General features: G+C 38.9%; 1 protein-coding gene across 1 annotated transcript; it reads left to right on the top strand.

The window, feature by feature from the left end:
- Positions 1 to 1,489: 1,489 nt before the first annotated feature.
- TTG1 (Transducin/WD40 repeat-like superfamily protein) lies at positions 1,490 to 19,272 on the top strand. Its single transcript, XM_088978636.1, has 2 exons — positions 1,490 to 2,977; positions 18,853 to 19,272. Exon 1 carries the CDS (start codon positions 1,957 to 1,959, stop codon positions 2,974 to 2,976), a length of 1,020 nt encoding a protein of 339 aa, XP_088834762.1. The 5' UTR covers positions 1,490 to 1,956; the 3' UTR covers position 2,977; positions 18,853 to 19,272.
- Positions 19,273 to 20,983: the final 1,711 nt, after the last annotated feature.

The following is a 20,983-nucleotide window of genomic DNA, read 5'->3' on the forward strand; positions in this document are numbered from 1 at the left end:
CAAGAACAAAAATTAGCTCATGGGTTGTCCGTCCGTCTAGGTCTTGCCCCACATTCATTGCATCATACTTCCGTCACAAATTCATATTAATACTAGATACAACAGTGAAGCCTGATGTGGTATGTTGTATAATATCATGGTTGAACCAGAACCATTGATCGATGATATAATTTTGTTTCCTTTGATTTATCTAGTCTTGTGTTTAAGTATGGCGATGAGGGCGGATTTGACACTCAAATGAAATTGTGACACCTGGCACCTCATGCAAACCAAGTGCAGCCTCTTGATAATTAAGCAGTTTGGGAAGCTCGGGCAGCTCGGCAGAGCTCGTCACTTACAAAGCTCGGCATGGCTTGCCATAGGCAGCTCGGCAGAGCTCGCTACAAGCCACTTGGCATAGCTCGAGAAGCTCGGTATAGCTAGGGGCAGCTCGGCATAGGCAGCTCACCACAGGCAGTTGGCCACTCCGCAGGCAGCCTGGCATCTTACGAAGAGCTCGCCACTTAGGGGCAGCTCGACATAGGCAGCTCGCCACAGGCAATTGGCCACTCCAAAGGCAGCCTGGTGTCTTACGAAGAGCTCACCACTTAGAGGCAGCTCAGCGCTTACAGGTAGCTCGACATAGGCAACTTGGCACTTAGGGGCAGCTCGGCGTATCACAGGAAGATCTCATGCTTGACAACTATACCTGACAGATCCAAAGACCTACGCCCACGTCTCTCGCTAGGCGGCACTGTGCCTGCCAGTCCTGAGAGCTGTCCCTTGACTGGCAGAGCCGTACTCTGCAGCAGCCGCCTGCACCCGCTACCTCAGCTCTGGCAGTAACGGCTGTGGCAGAGAGACGGAGGCGGTTACGCCTGACTTGACAAAGGCTGTTGCGCTTGATTTGACAGGACACCACTATATAAGGACTCCGACCCCCAAAGACAAAGGGGAGAAAATGAAAAAATGGAGGTAATCCCTACTCTCTAGCTCTCTCATTTCTCTCAAAGCTCCCTACAATCAGAATGCTAATTTAGGTATCAAAGAGTCCCCGCCGGGAAAATACCCTCAGGTCCTTTAATTCAGTTCTCGTAGGTTCCTCAGCTCCCGCCGCCTACAAAGGAGAGATCACCTAATGTAGAGGGCAGCTAGGTTGCACTACACTAGGGAACTCCACCATCCTCTCATGGGAACAGGTAAAATGACGAGGTATTTAACCAAAAAAAAATGATACATAAAAAAAATTGGTATGTGACCAGAAACGGTTACATTATATAGTAATTGGGCTGCACCCCTCTTGGCTTTTATATTATTTTGTATGTCTTTGTATAGTATATATTTGTATTTATATTCTTTCTAATCTTAAGTATAAATTTGTATGGATTCTATATTTTATGTATAATACAAATATATACAAAATATAAGATTTTATACGGAACCTAAACAAAGCTCAGCCGAATATCCATCGTATCGTAAGTGAGTCAATTCCATATTCCACGGCTATTATCGAACTTCCAGGAAAAAAGCATAAAGGTGGTTATTCGTGGCAGTCAGAGTTGGGTGCCACCGTGTCAGGGTGGGCGGCATCTCGGTGAGTGCAGATCTGCTGATAAGTGATCACTGACATTGCTGGTCACGTTCCAGCCGCACGTATAAAATAATGGGGAAATAAAGAACAAGAAATGTTCCAACGTGCGGCTGGATGAAACGTTACCAGCAATGTGCCGTGAATTCATTCCCGTAGCCGTCGTTGTTTAATCTTCAACGGTCAAACTCTCTGTTCGCATTCATTTCTTCCGGTTTCAATACCCTTTTCGGTATCATAGAAATTGTCCCCACGCTTAATGGTCTTCCTCTTCCCCATTTCCAGGAGAATCCTTGGTAGTTTCTCTGTTTAAAACCCTAGTTTTATTTTAGTCAGCAGAGCCGTCACGATATTAGCGAAGAAGAAGAAAAAGAAGAAGAGATAAAGAAATGGATAATTCCACCCAAGAATCTCATCTGAGATCCGAGAATTTCTTTACTCATGACTCTCCATACCCAATTTACGCCATGGCGTTCAGTTCCTCTTCCGACCGAATCCACCGTATCGCTGTCGGTAGCTTCTTGGAGGAGTACAATAACAAGGTAGATATCATCTCTTTCGATGAGGAAACCCTGACTTTCAAAACCGATCCCAATCTCTCCTTCGATCACCCTTATCCACCAACCAAGCTTATGTTCCATCCCAACGGCGCCAAATCCCTTCGCAAATCCTCCAATCTCCTCGCCTCCTCCGGTGACTATCTCCGTCTCTGGGAGGTCCGCGAGAACTCCATCGAGCCCAGAGCGCTTCTCAACAACAGTAAGACCAGCGAGTTCTGCGCCCCCCTTACGTCCTTCGATTGGAACGATGCGGAGCCTCGGCGAATTGGTACTTCTAGCATCGATACAACCTGCACGATTTGGGACGTCGAGAGAGGGGTTGTGGATACGCAGCTCATTGCTCACGATAAGGAGGTTTACGACATTGCCTGGGGTGAGGTTGGTGTGTTTGCTTCTGTATCGGCTGATGGATCGGTTCGGATTTTTGATTTGAGAGATAAGGAGCACTCCACCATTGTATACGAGAGCCCGCAGCCTGACACCCCCTTGCTTAGGTTGTCTTGGAACAAGCAGGACTTGAGGTACATGGCAACCATTCTGATGGATAGCAATAAAGTTGTTATTTTGGATATTAGATCACCGGGTTTACCAGTCGCGGAGCTGGAGAGACATCGGGCGTGCATCAATGCCATTGCATGGGCCCCACAGAGTTGCCGCCATATCTGTTCAGCAGGAGATGATGCGCAGGCCCTGATTTGGGAGTTGCCCACGGTCGCAGGTCCAAACGGGATCGATCCCATTCTGGCATACACGGCAGGGTCGGAAATTAATCAGCTGCAGTGGTCAGCTCTTCAGCCTGACTGGATTGCGATTGCATTTGCCAACAAAATGCAGCTTCTGAAGGTTTGAGGTGTGTGGAGATTGATCTTTTTTAAACTATTTTATATATCTGTTTATTGAATTTTTGTACACTTTGAGCAGGTTGTTACCAATTCTATGCCTGTTATACATAAATTGGTTAGTTTCAGTAAGAACAACTGCATTAATCAGTTATCTCATCAGAGTTCAATTTCTACAATGTGTGGGCAGATATATTTATATTTATGCAAATCATCGCTGCGCGGGTTGCTAATTTTAAACGAATTTTACCTACACTATTTAGCTAGTGATTCGGGTAGCTCTTGTGGTAATGAAATCTATTGTTGCAGTCGAGGGGGTATAGACATGTTAGAAATAATCCTTATTTTGAAACTAGGGGCAATCATTTCTAGCCAGACCCGGGCCTGGCCTGACCCATGATCACTCGTATTTTGAAACCATGGAAGAACGTGACCACATAACCAGCCACAACACTACCATGGAGGGGCGGGGGAAGTGACTTCTGAGCCACTCATACTATTTCAACCAAATGCATCTCGGATTAGTAGATATTGGTTATAAGCCTGTCATAATTCCCAGATATAGATACCAATATGGGCATACCACTTTCCATTTCCCAAGATCCTGGATACATATATGGGTGCAACCCCATTTAATATTCTTATATCATGATTTTATATCCAGCAATATATACTTTTTTTATAGTATGATTTGTTAATATATACCGGTTTCTATTTCGAAAATATTGAGTATTGACACTATAAAGTACAAATCCCTGCAGTATTTGAGTATTGAAACTATAAAATACACATCAGTCATTGGTATTCTTAGCTGTACCAATGACTATACATGGACTTAAAGAGTGGAGCTTTGGTAGGAAACAGTGAGGCACTTGCAAATCAATGCAGCTCCAAAATGTTCCCACCTTCTTGCTTCCATGTACCCTTGGCCACAAAGAGATTTCATCTTGATTATAAAGACGGTAAACCAATCAAAAAATTATTAGGATGAGAAACCTGCAATGTAGAATTACTCGTACCTCAGCTATGATATAAAGATAAAATTGAAGAAATACAAGTCTGATAGCACTAAAAAGACCAAGAGGCAGCCTATTCACTGTCTGTCAGGGAACAATTGCCAGGATGAGAAACCTGCAATGTAGAATTACTCTTACCTCAGCTATGATATAAAGATAAAATTGAAGAAATACAAGTCTGAAAGCACTAAAAAGACCAAGAGGCAGCCTATTCACTGTCTGTCAGGGAACAATTGCCAAGCCAAAGAACCAGCAGCATGACTCCATGGCTCCAATGGAGCAGCATTGAGGCTTTGCTTCTCTGTTCATGCTAAAAAAGCAGCATTAACTCCAGTACTGATAGCTGCTGTAATGTGGCAACGTGCCAATTGACAACATTGCCTCAGTATTTGCAGATGCTGTACTGCAGCATGGCATGTGTGTCCAAGGAATAAAGTTGCTTCTGATCCCAACATTGAGAACCTAGAAATGAGAGGAGAAAGAAAGAACTTACATTACCTTTTCTCAGCCTGTTTGAAAGTTTTTCCCATTTCTCTTTCCCAAACTCTGCAACTTCATAGTGATAAAAAAGGAACTCTGCAACATCACCACATTGAGAGTTTCTTTGAAATTTCCTTCCAGATTTTATTTTTATTTTTATTTTATTTTATTTTATCAATAGCTGTGAAAATCATTAATAAGAATGTAAACAATGGCAAGGTGCCAACCAGCTGGTTGGTAAGGTCTGGCTGGTCGTAGTGGAGACTTGGGATTGAGTCCCGCCTGCACCTGGGTTAGGGGGGTTATGGGGTACCCCCATTGTGTAGCCCTTCCAAAAGAAATAAAAAAGAATAAAAATAAAAATGTAAATAATGAATATAACATAAAAATTTAGTCAGTGGGAGGTAAACCCTCTTATCTGTCCCCGAAGAACTTTTCCTTGTTTTTACAATTGTGCCCAAAAAAGCTGATCCCTTCCCACTCCTTGTTTAGATAGAGCATTGGCTAGGGAGTTAGCACTTCATTTAACCCGTTGTAGCCTCACTTCCATTTTTTGTGTCAGTCATTTTGAATTTCTTCCTTTCATTGTTGTAGTTTCACAATTTTGCCTCCTCAATTTGCAACCAACCCACAACCAACTTCGAGTTTCATTCAATGGTTAGTTTCCTAATATTCTGATTCTTTGCCCTCTGTACTCTTTTAAGCATTGCCATAACCTTAGCCCTTAGAGAATCCCCTAAACCAATCACGCCTGAATATAAGGCAATTATTTTTGCCCTCTTCATTCTCAAGTACCCCTCTGATTCTTGAGATTCCTGGATTTCCAAGGTTGCTTCCATCAAAGTTGAGTTTAATGAACCCACTTTCCGGTGGAGACCAAAGTGATTGATGACATTCTTATTTAAGTCAACCACTTCTTTCCAATTTCTAAGGATGCAATCTACTATAATGTCATAGAAGGTTTCCAAAGATTTCAACCAATGAGCCACTCTAATCATAATATTTTCAAGAATAGCTTCTTTGCTTCTCTCCTTTTCTAAGAAATTTCTTGAGTTTCTTTGTTCTTATATAGCCTAGCTTATTGCAGCCCTTTGTACATCTCCACATGATTCTTCCCTTTTTCTTTGGCTAAATGAAAATTATTAGTCATTCATAAAAAAATGAAAATTATTAGTCTTTGCACATTTGTTGGGGGATTCGATCTACACCCAAACAAAGAGAAAAACCATTTCCAAATACATACAACAAAAGGATAAGAGATTAATAAGTGATAGCAAGTCACACCATTGGCTTTACATAGGACACACCATTGAGGGGATAAGCACCACTTAGGTCTTTTTCTTTGGAGTAGGTCACAAGTATTAATTCTTTCATAGAAAACTTCCTAACAAAAAGCTCCAACCTAGGAAAAATTTGCAAAGAGCTGAAAGTAGGTTGAGTTAAAAGCCTTGAAAAAGGAAGCACAAGAGAATGAGCTAGAAGGAGAGAGGTGTAAAGTGCGCCGTAATCTTTCATGTGCAAGTAGAGGTGTAAAGTGGGCCATGTCGGGCCGGCACGGCACGCCCTGCGAGCAGCCTGTGCAAAGTGCGGGCCATGCCGGCCCGACGGCCCACGGCCCAGGCCCGTTCTGGGTTGTAGGCTGGGCCATGGGCTTCGGCCGGTGCCAGGTTGGGCCACAGGGCGGGCCTTAGGCTTGGGTCGAACCGAGCTAGACTGATTTTTTGACTTTTGTTGTTTTTTTTTTTTGAAAATTTTGATTTCTTTTCTAAGTAAAGGTGTAAAACTAAAATATTTAACTTTCCTTTGAGCTTTGGAAACTATTTGAAAAATTAAGAAATGAGAAATCTAACACATAAATGAGAAAAATGCTTAACCAAATAAGAATGATGGAATAACAAATTGGAAGAAAAATAAGAATTTTATTTCATTTAAATTTGAATGATACAAATTACAAAACATACAATAGTTGGATACTTGGATGGATGAAATATGAAAATGGAATAAATCATAGTTGTCAAGGTGACGCCTAGGCGACTAGGCGGTTTTTGAAGGTCGCCTCGCCCAAACATCATATGTTTTGCGCACTAGGCGCTTGGATGGACACCTACATACAAGGCGGGCGCCTAATGTATCTAAAATAATTATTTTTTTTAATTTATTAGTTTGATATTTCATTGGTTGTTGTATTCCTTTAAAATAAACCTGTTACACTGTATTAGTGTAGTATTAAGAGAACAATAGAATAGTGTATACAACTAAACTAAGACAAGGGTATACAACTAAACTAAGACAAGGCCTCGCTTAGGTGCCTTGAAAACTATGGAATAAATTAATAAAATATAAAAAATACAATATAGTTACAAATTGAAAATACAAAATTACATTATTCAAAAATAGCAAATAAATTAAATAAAATTAAAACGAAATTTACAATAATTTGAAAAAAAAATTCTATTCATTTAGTCAACTATTGTTCATGAATCATGACTTTCATCATCTGCTTCAGGTGAAATATCTGGTGTAGTGTCATGCCCTCCTTTGTCTTGTAATCTATCTTCTACATCTAGCAAATCCTTAAAGTAGATGCTTATCTCTATACTTTCATCGTTCATGCAACTTCTTTTGTCGTCCAACACCTTGGTACCTGCATTAAAACAAGACTCCGATGGAACTGTAGACACCGGAGGGGTTAGTAGATCACGTGCCATTGTGGCGAGAGCTGGATAATTTTTTGAATGTTCACTCCACCAGGCTAAAATATCAAAATTATTTGTTCCCTCACCTAAACTAGAAAAATTTGCTTGTAAATAAAAATTAAGTTCAGTAAATGAACTTGTTGTAGAAGTAGCAAATTTCTGCCTTCTACTTATTAAATAAAAAAGTTTTTCTCTTCTACTACTGGGCTTAAGATTAGAAGTAGAAGATGCTTATACAAGTTGTAGGATTATTTCCTACTGCTTCAAATTCATATAAACTGTACATTTCAAATAATAATTTAATAATTTTTTTTTTATTTCTAATTTCAATATTCATATTTTCATAATATGTTTTAAGTAAAATATCTACACCATCTTTTTTAATCCTAGGATCTAATATTGTAGCTAAGCAATAAAGGGGAGACTGGAGAAATGTTCTCCCAATATTTTTTAAATTTATTTTCCACTATTTCAACAGTACATTTAAATTGTGGATTATTTCTTTATTTTGCAAAATAATCACTAATCACCATTAATTGATAAGGTAAACTACAACTAGTTAGATAATAAATACCTGATAATTCATTTTCTGTCAAATGCCCATTTTTTGGAAAAGCAAACCAACTCCTGGGAACTTCTTGAGGTATCTAAGGATTCTTTCTGCAACTTCAAAGCGAGTTGTCTTAGGATTATGCATGAACTGGCTAAAAACACCCACTGCATAGGCAATATCAGGTCTGGTCATAGACAAATATCAGAGTCTCCCTACAAGTCTCTGGAACTTTTTTACATCTTTCAAACACTCCCCCTAACCGTCTCCTAGCTGATGGTCGGGTTCAATGGGTGAATCAATTGGTTTCACTCTCAACTTGCCTACATCCTCTAATAGATCTAGTACATATTTTCTTTGGGAAATAAAGATGCCCCTTTTTGAGCGAGCAACTTCAATTCCAAGGAAATAACATAAGGGGCCTAGATCTTTCACCTCAAATTGAGTGGCTAAGAATTTCTTCAGCTTTTGTATTTCAGTCTTCCAGTCTCTTGTGATTATTATGTTATCAACGTAGACAATTAAAGCTGCAATTTTCCCTTCACCTTTTTTCACAAATAAAGTATGATCTGACTGGCATTGTTCGAATCCCATCTGTTGCACTGCTAAATGAAGCCTACTAAACTAGGCCCGAGGTGATTGCTTCAACCCATATAAAGATTTTTTTTTAATTTGCACACCTTCTGCTCATTACCTTTGGCACAAAAACCTAGAGGTTGAGTCATGTAAACCTCTTCCTCTAGGTCACCGTTCAAGAATGCATTATTGATATCCAACTGATGAAGTTCCCAATCAAGGTTAGCTGCCAGTGAGAGGAGGATTCTGATTGAATTCATCTTGGCTACTGGAGCAAAGGTAACACTTGTTTAAACCCTTTGGCCACCAAATCTAGCTTTGTATCTTTCTACTGAACCATCAACTCTATGATTTACTGTGAATACTTGTAACCCACTGGTTCCTTCCCTTCAGGAAGATCCACCAACTCTCAGGTGCCATTTTTGTGTAAGGCATTAATTTCTTCCTTCATTGCATCTGTCAATTCAAATTTTGATAAAGCTTCTGCCACATTGTTAGGAATAGAGACACTGTTAATAGGGAAAATGAATGCATAGTATGAAGGTGAAATATGATCATAGGACACAAAGTTATAGAGATAGGATGATTAGTAGTACAAGACCTAACACCCTTTCTCTTAGCAATAGGAACATCAAGATCATTAACAACAGGAAGATCAATGTTAAGAGATTTAGGCATATCAATGGGAACAAGTGTACCTGGTTGATGAGGTGGATCTACCTTTGGAGAGTCTGATGATATTGGTTGCATAGTTTCAGGTTCCACGGCTCTTGAACTCTGCTGGCTCTTATGGCGGCGAAGAAAGATCCGAAATGGAGAAGGGTCGGGAAGAGGAGGTAGTTGAACTTGAGTGTGTTTCTCCTCAACCCTACTCTCCCCCTGAGAAGAAACCGAGAAGAAGGGTTGACTCTCAAAGAATGATACATCCATGGAGACATAGTACTTGCGTGAAGCAGGACCATAGCAACGGTAACCCTTTTGAGATAACGAATAACCAAGAAAAACACAAGGAGTGGCACGGGGATCGAGTTTACTACGAGTAGGAGGCAAGTCATGAACAAAGTAACGACACCCAAAGACACGCATTGGAATGGGGGATAACGGAGCTATAGGAAACAAGAGTTGATGTGGGGCCTTATACTCTAGTAACCGAGATGGCATATGGTTGATGATATATGCAGCACACATAACAACATCCATCTAAAAATGTTTCGAAACATTCATATGAAGTAATAAACCACGAGCTACCTCAAGTAGATGATGATTTTTCCTTTCAGCAACACCGTTTTATTGAGGTGTCCTGGCACAAGAGCTTCGATGAAGAGATCCACACGAAGCAAAGAGCTCCGTGAGATTACTATGGAAGTATTCTTTTGCATTGTCTGACCGGAAAATGTGAATTTCAGTTTGAAATTGAGTGAAAACCATTCGTTGAAAGTTTATCACAATCTTTGGCACTTCATCTCTAGATCGCATAGGGTACACCCAAGTATATTTAGAGTAGTCATTGATCAAAGTAATGAAATATTTATGTCCAATCTCAGTAGGTAGAGAAATAGGGCCCCAAACATCAGAATAGACAATATGAAAAGGAAATTCAGATCTTTTATTTCCTAAAGGAAAGGAATTTCTACAATGTTTGCTCAATTGGCATGTATGACACTCCAATTTACTAACTAACAAAGACTTAAACAACTCAAGAAACATAAGTTTTAAAGACTGAAACGAAAGGTGACCAAGACGATTATGCCACAAGTAGGCATGACTCTCACTAGAAGAACTTAAAGACTCTGTAGCCATAAGACCAGCTTTATTCTCCAACACGTAGAGGCCATCCACCATACTTCCTCTACCAATTGTCTTCGGGGTCAAATCCTGAAATACACACGAAGAAGGAAAGGTCACTGAACAATTCAAGGAATGAGTAATACTGCTAATGGAAAGTAAATTGATAGGTAATTTAGGAACATACAACACATTAGAGAGGGTAAGACCAAGAGGAAGGGAGATGGTTCCTTGACTGGCTATGGTGGAATAAGACCCATAAGCTAGTCTCACCTTATCTCTCCAAGAGAGGAGATTATATGCTTGAAATAAATTTGACTTACCAGTCATGTGGTTTGGGACTCCAGAGTCAATTATCCAAGGGGAATCAGATGTATGAGATGACACATGGAAGGCAGTTGCAATGTTACCTGATGTAGACGCAAATGAGGTAGGAGTAGGGCCAGAATCCATCTGGCGAAGTGTCCTACCATATAATTCCAAGTGGTCACGAAAGGAGTTGATGATCTCTTCCATGGGGTCAGAACCAAAGTGTCGTTCTTGGGGTACCATGGGACTAGTCTCTTGAGATACCACATTTGCTGAGTTATATTTCTTCTAACTGTGCTAGGTTGGCTTCTTACTCGGATCAGGCTTCTTACTCAATTCTTGAGCCCATTTTGGCTTGCCATGAAGATCCCAACATGTGTCTCTAGTGTGCCTGGACTTTTGACAGTGAGTGCACCAAAGTTTGTCTTTGTCATCCACTCTCTTCTGTGAATCTCCCTTTTTAAAAGAACTCCAACATTTGAACTTGTACCCCCTCGGACAGCTAGTGCAATTGGTACCCCTTCTGTACACTTCATCACACTTCTTCTACTCTCTTCAAACTGAACTAGAGCATAAACTTCTTGGATTGAAGGTAGGTTCTTACTTCCTAAGATTTGTGCCCTCATGGATTCATATTAGGATTCAGCCCCAAAAGAAAGGCATCCTCATCGGGTATTTGCATCCTCATCGCACTTCCAATTCACATTTTGATAATGATCCAGTTCCTCCCAAATTGATGTCAAGTCTGAATGGTACATCGAGAGACTCCTCTCCCCTTGCTTGCAAATGGAGGATTCTACTTGTAATTGATATATCTTTGCATAGTGTCTGTTCTGAATAGGTAGATTTTGCTTGTTCCCATATTTCACAAGCTGTTTTAGCCCACATAAAGGTTTTCCTTGTGGCAGCATGGAAACCAAGAGGCATGACATCACCATGCTATTTTCTTGGTCCCATCTGTCATGTTCAACACCACCAATCTTTGGTTCCTTGATTTTACCATTAATATACCCAATTTTTCCTCTAGTAGTAATGTAAAGTTTAATTCCCCTAGACTATTCAAGATAGTTCAGTCCATCAAAGGGGATTACAGCCATGGGGAAACTCATATCCCCCCACTCATTCCATTTTGACCTCCTGAAATTCCTGAAGTTGCAGAATTCTTAGAGGACATGATTCAAACACTTTCAGACTTTACACACACCTTATGATCCCTCTTATCACCAAACAAATAGTCCTAGAAATACCAAGGATGAAGCCCACTTGCACACACTGCAATCTAGACACAATCTGACCACAAACCAGCCTAGATTGTCCAAAAAAGGCAAGATTTTAGGGTGATCTCAGAGCTGATCTGACCTAGCAGTCACACTCCACCAACTTCCAGACACCCCAAAAACATCGACTGCTAGGAGGGGTCATAAACTAGTATGGTTACATCAAAGGGTTAAAAGATCAGGTCATCCACGACCTACAGATCTGAATTCTTAGACATAGGATTTTGAATCTCACAGCTTCTCAAAAAACATTCAGCAGTCTGGAGTCATATAGTTTCTTCTTGGTACACGACCAAGGAAAAGGAAAAAAACACTAAAAAAAATCTGTACCAGTCATAGGTCTGCACTTTTTTTATCTCGGTTGAAGAAGACAGCAGGTTGAAGCTTGTTCGATCTGCTCACAGGCCTAGCAAAACTGCTCTGATACCATATTAACAACCGAACAGAGGAGAAGAGAGGTAGGATAAGAGAAGAGGAAGAAAGGAGAGAAGAGAGAGATTTGGAGTCTGCTACATTGCTGCTACAGTGCTGGCGGCGCCAATTTATATTAATGTATATATAGGGCGACCATAATTAGAAGGGAAAGGACCCTTATGCCTCTACTTAAGTTCTAGCATAAAAAACAAAAGAAAAAACTGCTTTAATTTGTCCAAACAGATCCTAACTCAACAGAATACAAACATAATAAATGAAGTTAACACTCCAATAGAAATAATATTTAAAGCATCTTGAATACATAAATTTAAGATGTGACATGCACATCTGATATGAAATAATTTACTATTTAAACATGGTTTTAATTGAGATTTTAAAATATTTATTGTAGAATTGTTATTGCTGGCATTATCAAGACTAATAGAAAATAATTTATTCTTAATTCCATAAGCATGTGAAGTATTTAAAATGCTTGCAGCAATAGCTGGGCCAATATGTGGCCATTCAAGCCTAGTAAAACTTAAAATTCTTTTATTTAGAAGCCAATTTTCATCAATAAAATGTCTGGTAATACAAATATAACTTATGTTAAATTTAGAAGTCCAAAAATCAGATGTAATTGCAACTTTAGAATTAAGATTTGATAACAAATAAATTAAATTTTGTTTATATGAATAATTTTTTTTTTAAGCATTTGATCTAATAGTATTCCTAGAAACTTTTTTATATTGTGGATTTACAGAATTACGTAACCATTTTTCAAGTTTAGTATCTTTAGCTAACAAAAATGGTTGTTCTGCATGTACAATGTATTTTGCTAATTCTTCGCATTTTTCTTGTGAATATTTAAATATACCAAAAACGCCCCCTCCTAATTTTTGTCTGTGTTGTTTCTCTCCCTTCTTCTTCTTCTTCTTCCTTCTCATGTGTGAGCAAATGTCTGCTCAAATGGCCAGTACCACCCTTGCTACAATAGCTAAAGTCTTTTCTACATTTTTGGCAAACTGCTCTTTTTCCCTTCCCCTCAACATCTTCTACTTTAAATATTTTCCAAACCGGGCCACTCAACTTAGAGGCCCTCTTTCTTTCCCCTAATATCAATACCGGGGGTGAAAGTTCCGCTTCCATCAATATCAATAGCATCAGTGCTAACACTATCATGATGCGACTAAATATCGTCAACAATGAGCATGTTGGGGAATTGGTTTTGGGAAGAGCCAACCATTTTTTTAATTGTAAAAAAATAAAAATTAATTTAATTGGACTTACTCGGATTGTCGGTTTAGAATCCCAACTTGATTTCAACGGTTAAAGCCTTTCAATGTCCAAGCCTCCCAAATTGCTAACTTGAGATATTTAAGTTGGTTGAGCAAGCCTTCTTCTTGTCGAAACTTCAATAAAATTGAGAATTGGAGAATCAGACAATCAGACAATCAGGCAATCAGGCAATCAGACTATTAGAGTTCACTCATATTGTAGAGAATGTATGAGAGAGAGAGAAGAGATTAAGAGAATTGTTGAATTGGTATGATGAGAATGGTGGAGGATAGGGCTATTTATAGGAATTGAAAATAATATAATTGCCCAAAATACCCTAAAAACTAGCTGTTTTTTAGTTGTTGGGAGGGGTATTTTGGTCATTGTAAAGTTATTTATAACTTTACCCAAAAAGCCCCCTAAACTGGTTGTTATATAGCTGGTGGGGGGCATTTGTGTCATTTTTTCTCCCCCATAAGCAAAATACATAAATACCCCCCTATACTGTTAGGGGGGGTACTTGTGTAAAAAAACCCCAAAAAAGCTGAAACTAGCCGTTGGGGGGGGGGCCCAACGGCTGGTTTTCGGACGGGCCGAGTGCAGCCTGCTACGGGCCGTGCTGCAGGCTGGACCGTTCCGGCCTGTGGACTACGAACCCTTGGCCCAGCATGGCACGGACCATCGTGTCGGGCCTGGCACAGCCCGCGGGCTGTCAGGCTGTATCGCTGCTGCCTTCTGAAAGTGTTTGTCAAAGTGGGTGAACTGAGATATCTATACTTTCCTTCTACAAAAAGTATTTCGGTATTGGAAACCTTATTTGCATCCCTTTCCACTTTCTGTTCTCCCTTGATACTGGCATTATTAGAGGCTTCATCATTTGAATTAGTTTCATCTCCATAAGAAAGTGCTATAACTCTTATCTTTGCCTTGGAATCCACTATGGAGACACTTGCACCTCTCTGGCCTTCGGATGCCCTTGGGGATGATGATAGATGGTTTCTATTATCCCTAGTTGAACTCTTTGACCCTCAACTTACATAATTTCAAGATACATATTTTGTGAAACTTTATAAATTTTAAGTACTAAAATTAATTATTTTATTATTAATATTTTTATTTGTATAAATTTCTTGAGAGAAAATCTTTTTTAATATATAAATGTGGATTGATAGGTTATTTATTCCATTAATGTTTATAAAATACTAATTTTGAATGTTATTCTTTTCAATTTTCAGTTGGAATTGTTGAACGTAAACATATGGTATTTGTTTGGATTGCATGTCGATATAAAAGTTATTTTATTTCATTTATTATTACAAGTTGTAAGATGGCTTAGTGGCTTAAGGTTGTGTTTAAGAAAAGGCGCCAAGCAACCATCAGATCTGGGTTCAAATCATGCAAACTACAATGTTTTAAGAGAAGGCACGTACCGGCTTTTATATCAGTCATATCAGTGCTCATCAGTGCATATTGGCCAATACAACGCCGTATGACTCGATACAAAGGCGTGTGACGTATCATGTTGCATGACTCAGTGGATGCATTGTAAGCCATAGCTTATCCTGTATCAGTGTGGCCTGATATCAATACGATATGCCTCATATTGGGCATATTGAGTCGATATTTAAATCCTTGCCTCCACGTGCTACCCAACTTGCTGCCTCACATCGTCACTTCCACTTTTAACGCTACCCACACCTTACTCATCTGAGAGAAGATCAATGGTTTGGGAAATAGCTTCTGGCCTTTCTCCTGATGTCCTCAATCTTGCAGCATGCAAATCAAGGGCGTTAAAAGCTTCAAGAACACCTCCTATGGCTACTGCAACCCTGTTGAATATCTGTTCCTCCCATAGATTGAATGGCAGTTCCAGTAGCTTTATTGTGAAGCTTCCTTCACTCGCCTTCTTCATGTTGCAAGATGTTTACCATCATTCTAATATTTCCAAACCTACTTGAGTTTCAACTGTAACAAACTCTACATTCCTCTTACCTCATCAAGAATAGCTTTCCTAGAATCAAAAGGCATAAGAATAGCTGTAATTTTGATTCTAAGTTTCTCTGTTACAGCATGTAGAATTTCTCTCCAGTTTGTCACATCTTCCTTGGCTGTTAACACCACTCTCTGCTCCCAATTCCCTTTTTCTTATTCAACACCATTGTCTGCATTGTGGATGACCAGGCCAGTGAAATACTTGGTTGTTCCTCTTTTTTACTCTCTTCCTTCACCTCCTGTATGGGGGTTGAGTTTAACATAGTTCCTCTTTAAAGCCAAAAATTCTTTTTCATTTCTGTTCTCTCTCTGCTGTTTCAATCCATTCCCTTCAGATGATGAATTCCTGTATTTTTTTCTGAGAACATTACCCACCTACTTCTCTGTATCCTCTGGTATATACACCATCTGCTTCTTGCTGTTTCTGAAATACTCCATTAGTGATAGAAACTGACCTTTCACATTTCTTCTCATCTCTACCACATATATTCTCCCAAGTCCCAACCACCTTCATAGAGTTCTTCCAACCTAGTATCCTAACAGAATTTACTGCACCATCCATGAATCCTTTAAGCCAATGTATTGAATCTCCAATCAAGTATACAGTGGCTCATTTTTCATCTCTGATTTTCAGCGTTACCTTGCGTTTTCCTTGAGCAACAGCTTCTTTGCTTCGATTGCCATTTTCCTTCATCTCATAGCAGGTTCGAAGTCTCTCTCTCTCTCTCTCTCAAGTCTCTAGATTTTCCTTCCAGATTCTTCAGGAAGTCATCCACACATAGGTAGCCCAACTTCACCCCTTTGTTCTAGAGTCCAACACTTGTTCTGATATCCTCCTTTGCCATTGGTTATACCCCTTTTTCTCTCTTTACCCTTAATAGAAAGTAGTATACCTAAGGTTCAAGATATTGCAACGTATCGGGATGTATTGGGCGTATCATATCATTCCGGCTACACCTTGATATGCTAAATACTTAGCATTTTGCATTTTTGTTATTTTCAAGGGCAGGGCTTGCCAAGACTGAGCCCCTATAAACTTTTGAAGAAATACTAAAAAAATATGGAGTGTGTGATCAAAACACCCAATACACATTTGTGTGCATCAGGGGTGTATTGATACTTTGAACCTTGAGTATACGACAGCAAGAGTACAAGACAGAAAACATATAAACTTGTCCCTGGGTCATCTTGTGTCTCAACGGCTCAAGCCAGTCATGCAGTTGTACATGAAGGCATGCCCTTTTTGATAGACCTGATTCAGGCTAGGTGCACTATGCAACAACCACCTTCACCATGTGCCTAGGCACATCCCCATGGCTCACCTTTTTAACACTGTTCTAATTTCTATATTACCTAATAAAATAAATCCCATAAATACCCTAGCTTTAAAAGCTAGAAATAGAAAATTCCATTTGCAAACCTGTCAATTATTTGTAAATAGACCATAATTCCCTCAATTGATTTCTAAATTATGGATTCTGAGTCTGTTGGATAGGTAATTGAATAACTGATACAATGAATACTAAAATCAAGCAAAATGGGTAAGTTCTTAGCCTTCATATTTAGATGATAAATTGATCAATGGACTGAGACAAAATCAAGCAAAATTATGGATTCTGAGTCTGTTGGATAGGTAATTGAATAACTGATACAATGAATACTAAAATCAAGCAAAATGGGTAAGTTCTTAGCCTTCATATTTAGGTGATAAATTGATCAATGGACTGAGACAAATTTCTTTCTGGGTTTGGGTTGAGGGCCTGAGGCTCAAATTGTCCTCAGATTATGAATTAGGAGTTAGTATCAACCTCAAAGGGGATCATGACCCATGCATTATATTATACAATATGTTACATAATATGAAGAAGTATATCCTAGGAGAGAGAATCAGCTTCATATTCCATGGTTCTATTATTGCTAAGTATATTTTAGGTTACACCTTGACTAGGGCAGATCCAAAATACTCGGACACCATCTTGTTGCCATCACTGCAGTGGTAATTAAAGAACTTTAAATAAGTCTCCCATTTTCATACATGGCATTCTTTAAATGTAATTCATGAATGCAATGACATGATTAGAAAGGGTTGTTTGTGTGATATGTACACAATCAACTTTGCATTATTTGTTTGGTGATGAGATTTTTTAATTCTTTCTCATTCAAGATGGTCTGAGGAATCTTTTTTTTCCTTTGTAAGTTCTAGCACAAATCTTTTTTTAGTCTATACTGAAGTCAGTTTTAGGAATTTACTGTATTCAGTAAATTTCATGTTTGCTATCTATAGTAATTCTTGCACTTGCTATTTATAATGGATCGGATTTTTTTTTTTTGTAAAATTTGGATTTGAAATCAGATGTATTTAGGGGTCTTTTAATTTTACAATTGTGGGAAAGGTGTTAAATGTCTTGTCCTAGTTTTTACTTGAATAGGAGTATGTTCTTTCAATATTTTTTATAGTTAAAACATAGGCAAAATCTATGGTACATCCACTCAAAGGTTGTCTTTCTATTTCTCTATGGCTCCTCTCTAATACAATCTCTTATTCCCCTACTCTCATTCTGTCCCTGCACAGCTTATCACCCAAAAACTGAGATGGAAAGAAGTGACAAATAGGAAAATAGGACATTGAACTACAATCTGGTGAATTAGTATCTGATGCTTTCCCAAGTTGAATTTATCTACAGTGTTCTGGTTTTTCAAACTATGGTTCTGCTTCACAATTTGGTGACTAGAACTTTATTGAAGGACTGTGGTTGAGGAATTTGATAGAGTTTTCTTAATCATCAATAGGAAGTTGCTCACATTACTCAAGTGGCCAGAGTCTGAGCCACTTCAAGTGCTTTATTCTTTGTTTTTTATTATATTGTAATTGTTTTTTAAAACATATTTTTCTGGTTTATTCTACATTAAATGTGCGACCCCTAGAAGTGTGCATTTGGTATGTTGAGCATTGAATCCTAATATCCCCTAGATTTGCGCAAGCAATTTGGGATTGTATATTGAATCTTGAATCCTAATACCCTCTACATTTGTGTAAGAGAGATTCACATCAACTTAGATGCATTGTGTAGAGTCCAGATCTTGTACCCACAGGAACCCTACCCAGAGGACACCACGGCCACACATTGGGACCATCTCCCCATGAATGAATGACTAGTACGGGAGATGTTCCTGATATGTCTGATGTGTGGCTATAGTGTCTTGTGGATAGGAGATCCGAATGCCTGTGTATGGTGTTGGGCTCAAGCATGTTGTTGTCTAAGAGAGTCAATCTCTCCCCACCTTTTTAGCAAACTAGATTGAACAGCATAAATCAATTTGATGCTCAAGGACATGATGTCGCTGTCTCTTTGCGGTCTTGTTATTACTGTTCAAGATATGTATATGATGTGGGATTACTGATATTATTGCTCTGCTTTTTTCATTTCTAGTGGTCTAGTCACAAGTCATAAGATAGTCCGTTCTCTTCCATTTCTTGTGTTCAAATGGTTAAAATTGTCTTTTGACTCGCAGATCCGCAAAGGTGGTGCCATTGCCCATTGGTGGGGATCCTGAATTTGAAAAGAGCAGTTGCTTGTTTGATACATGCTGTGGCGATATGTCTTGGGTGTTGGTAGTTTTTATTGCAGAATTGTCTCTCGTATAGGCTCTAGCAGCTAAATTATGACATGCCTGCATATGCACATGAGCTGGATAAGCACGCAATATTGGTCACATAATTCAATAAACGCCGTGCCGTCCTCCCTCCTCCCTATTGTATTGTATTGTATTGTATTGTAGTATGGGTTAATTGTATTCTCATGTACTGCCAGATTCCACGAGAACATCTGTCGTACCTTGCTGTGACAGACAATCAGCAAGTTTACTATTGTAGTATCAACATGTGATTGCTTTTTTCTATCTTGCTAAGAAATGCTACTATTCTTCAAACCATTTCCTGGTGTGTTATGTGGTTTGGAGATTCCGCGGATCAGTTGGTTTTGGAAGTCACAATCACACATTGATTTTTGGCCTTCCTAATCTTCTAAGTTCTAAATAGAGAGCCTGACAGTGGGTTGTGATGCTTCTGCCTTGGAACACTTGACAAAGTTATGGGGGCCTTTTAAGCCTTGTGCCCCCAGCCCCAGCTTCCAGCTTTTTCCTAGTTATATCAACCAACTTACAAATTTGAATGCCCTACTTAACTGGAAAAACCCAATAGAAGGTTGGCACGGGGCTGATGTAAACCTGAGGATTGAACACCTGACTAATCCAGAGCATCTGTCATGTTCTCTCTTCATATTACAGAAATAGGTATAAGTAAAGAAAGCTCCTTGATCTAGACTTTGATAATTGCTGCTTTTTGGCATGCACTGTATCTTAGACTTTGATAATTGCTGCTTTCTGTCATACACATCCATCGGTTGCCCAAACGACTGTGTAGAGTTGGTCAATTGTAAAAAAAAAAAAAACCTAGGGTATTTTAAGTGATTTGCAAATAAAAAGGGTGTATAAAAAAATCCATTTCCTAATACATAGGGGTAATTTACATCTCCCTCCCCCCCCTTCTTTATATTTCTCAATTCTTAAAAATGTTGACATGGTCGAAATTGGGACCAGATCTAGTAGGCACAACATAGAATGCATGTTCAATGAGTATTTGATAAATATTCTGACAATTGTCAAATGCTGTCTTTAATCTTTTCAAGGGTAGGCTGGGGTTATTTTAAAGGACATGTCAAAAAATTTTCAAGGTACTCATTGAACGTGTTTACAATGGTGTAGCTACCTGATCAGGACTGGTTAAATTGCTCTATTTACATGTGCCATTACATGTGTTCTAACAGCCATCTTAGGAATTTGCTTTGATTGGTATTTTGAGGTAGGTGTTAGAAAATTTATTAAGTGCTTAATCACTAGTGTGCTATCTTGAATTGTCGTTATCCTCGTCTTATAGCTAACTTTGAAAAATGTGTTTTCATTCCCTTGTATATATATTTTTAATTTTCTTAAATGAATCAAATGGTTGAACTAAACAGTAACCGTTCCCCAAATAACCCAACCCCCAAAATAATTTTCTATCTGGCCACTATTCGAAAATATTGATCATTACACAATCAGGGCCCATTACTTTAAGAGACTAGATTTTCTAAAAGCAAAAAACCGTGCAAACACTTTGAAAACACAATATTTGACCATGCATGAGGAACATCTCTCCATGAATTTAACATATAAATATGAGAAGTATTCCTAATGCTGTATTATCAGAGAATTCACATGGCTTTTGCTTTCATGAGGTCCAGTTCGGGCTCTCGTCTTAATGCTACCTTAGCATAAACAGGGCACCATTATTATTATTTTTTTAGGGTAAATCCCTTAAAAGTTAAAACTTCCCATGGGTTTTCTTGAAAGGTATTAAACCTCTCCTCAACTTTGATCAGCCCGTAAACCTCTCTTGACCTTTGGGCATAAAGGGACTTATACACCCGCTCAGTTACTTTATGGTTAGAGATATAATACCAATTTTGCCTTTATGGAAAATCATCAAATGTTTGATGATTTACCCCAAAACAGATTTGTTTATGTCATAAAAAAATGAAATACTAACGGGGTGTTCTTTTTTTGGATTTTGAGAGGAGAGAAAATTGGTCAATGGGATTTTGGT

The sequence above is a fragment of the Nelumbo lutea genome, chromosome 3, assembly GCF_056320005.1.
Source record: "Nelumbo lutea isolate HS-2025 chromosome 3, American lotus-T2T, whole genome shotgun sequence".
NCBI lineage: Eukaryota > Viridiplantae > Streptophyta > Magnoliopsida > Proteales > Nelumbonaceae > Nelumbo > Nelumbo lutea.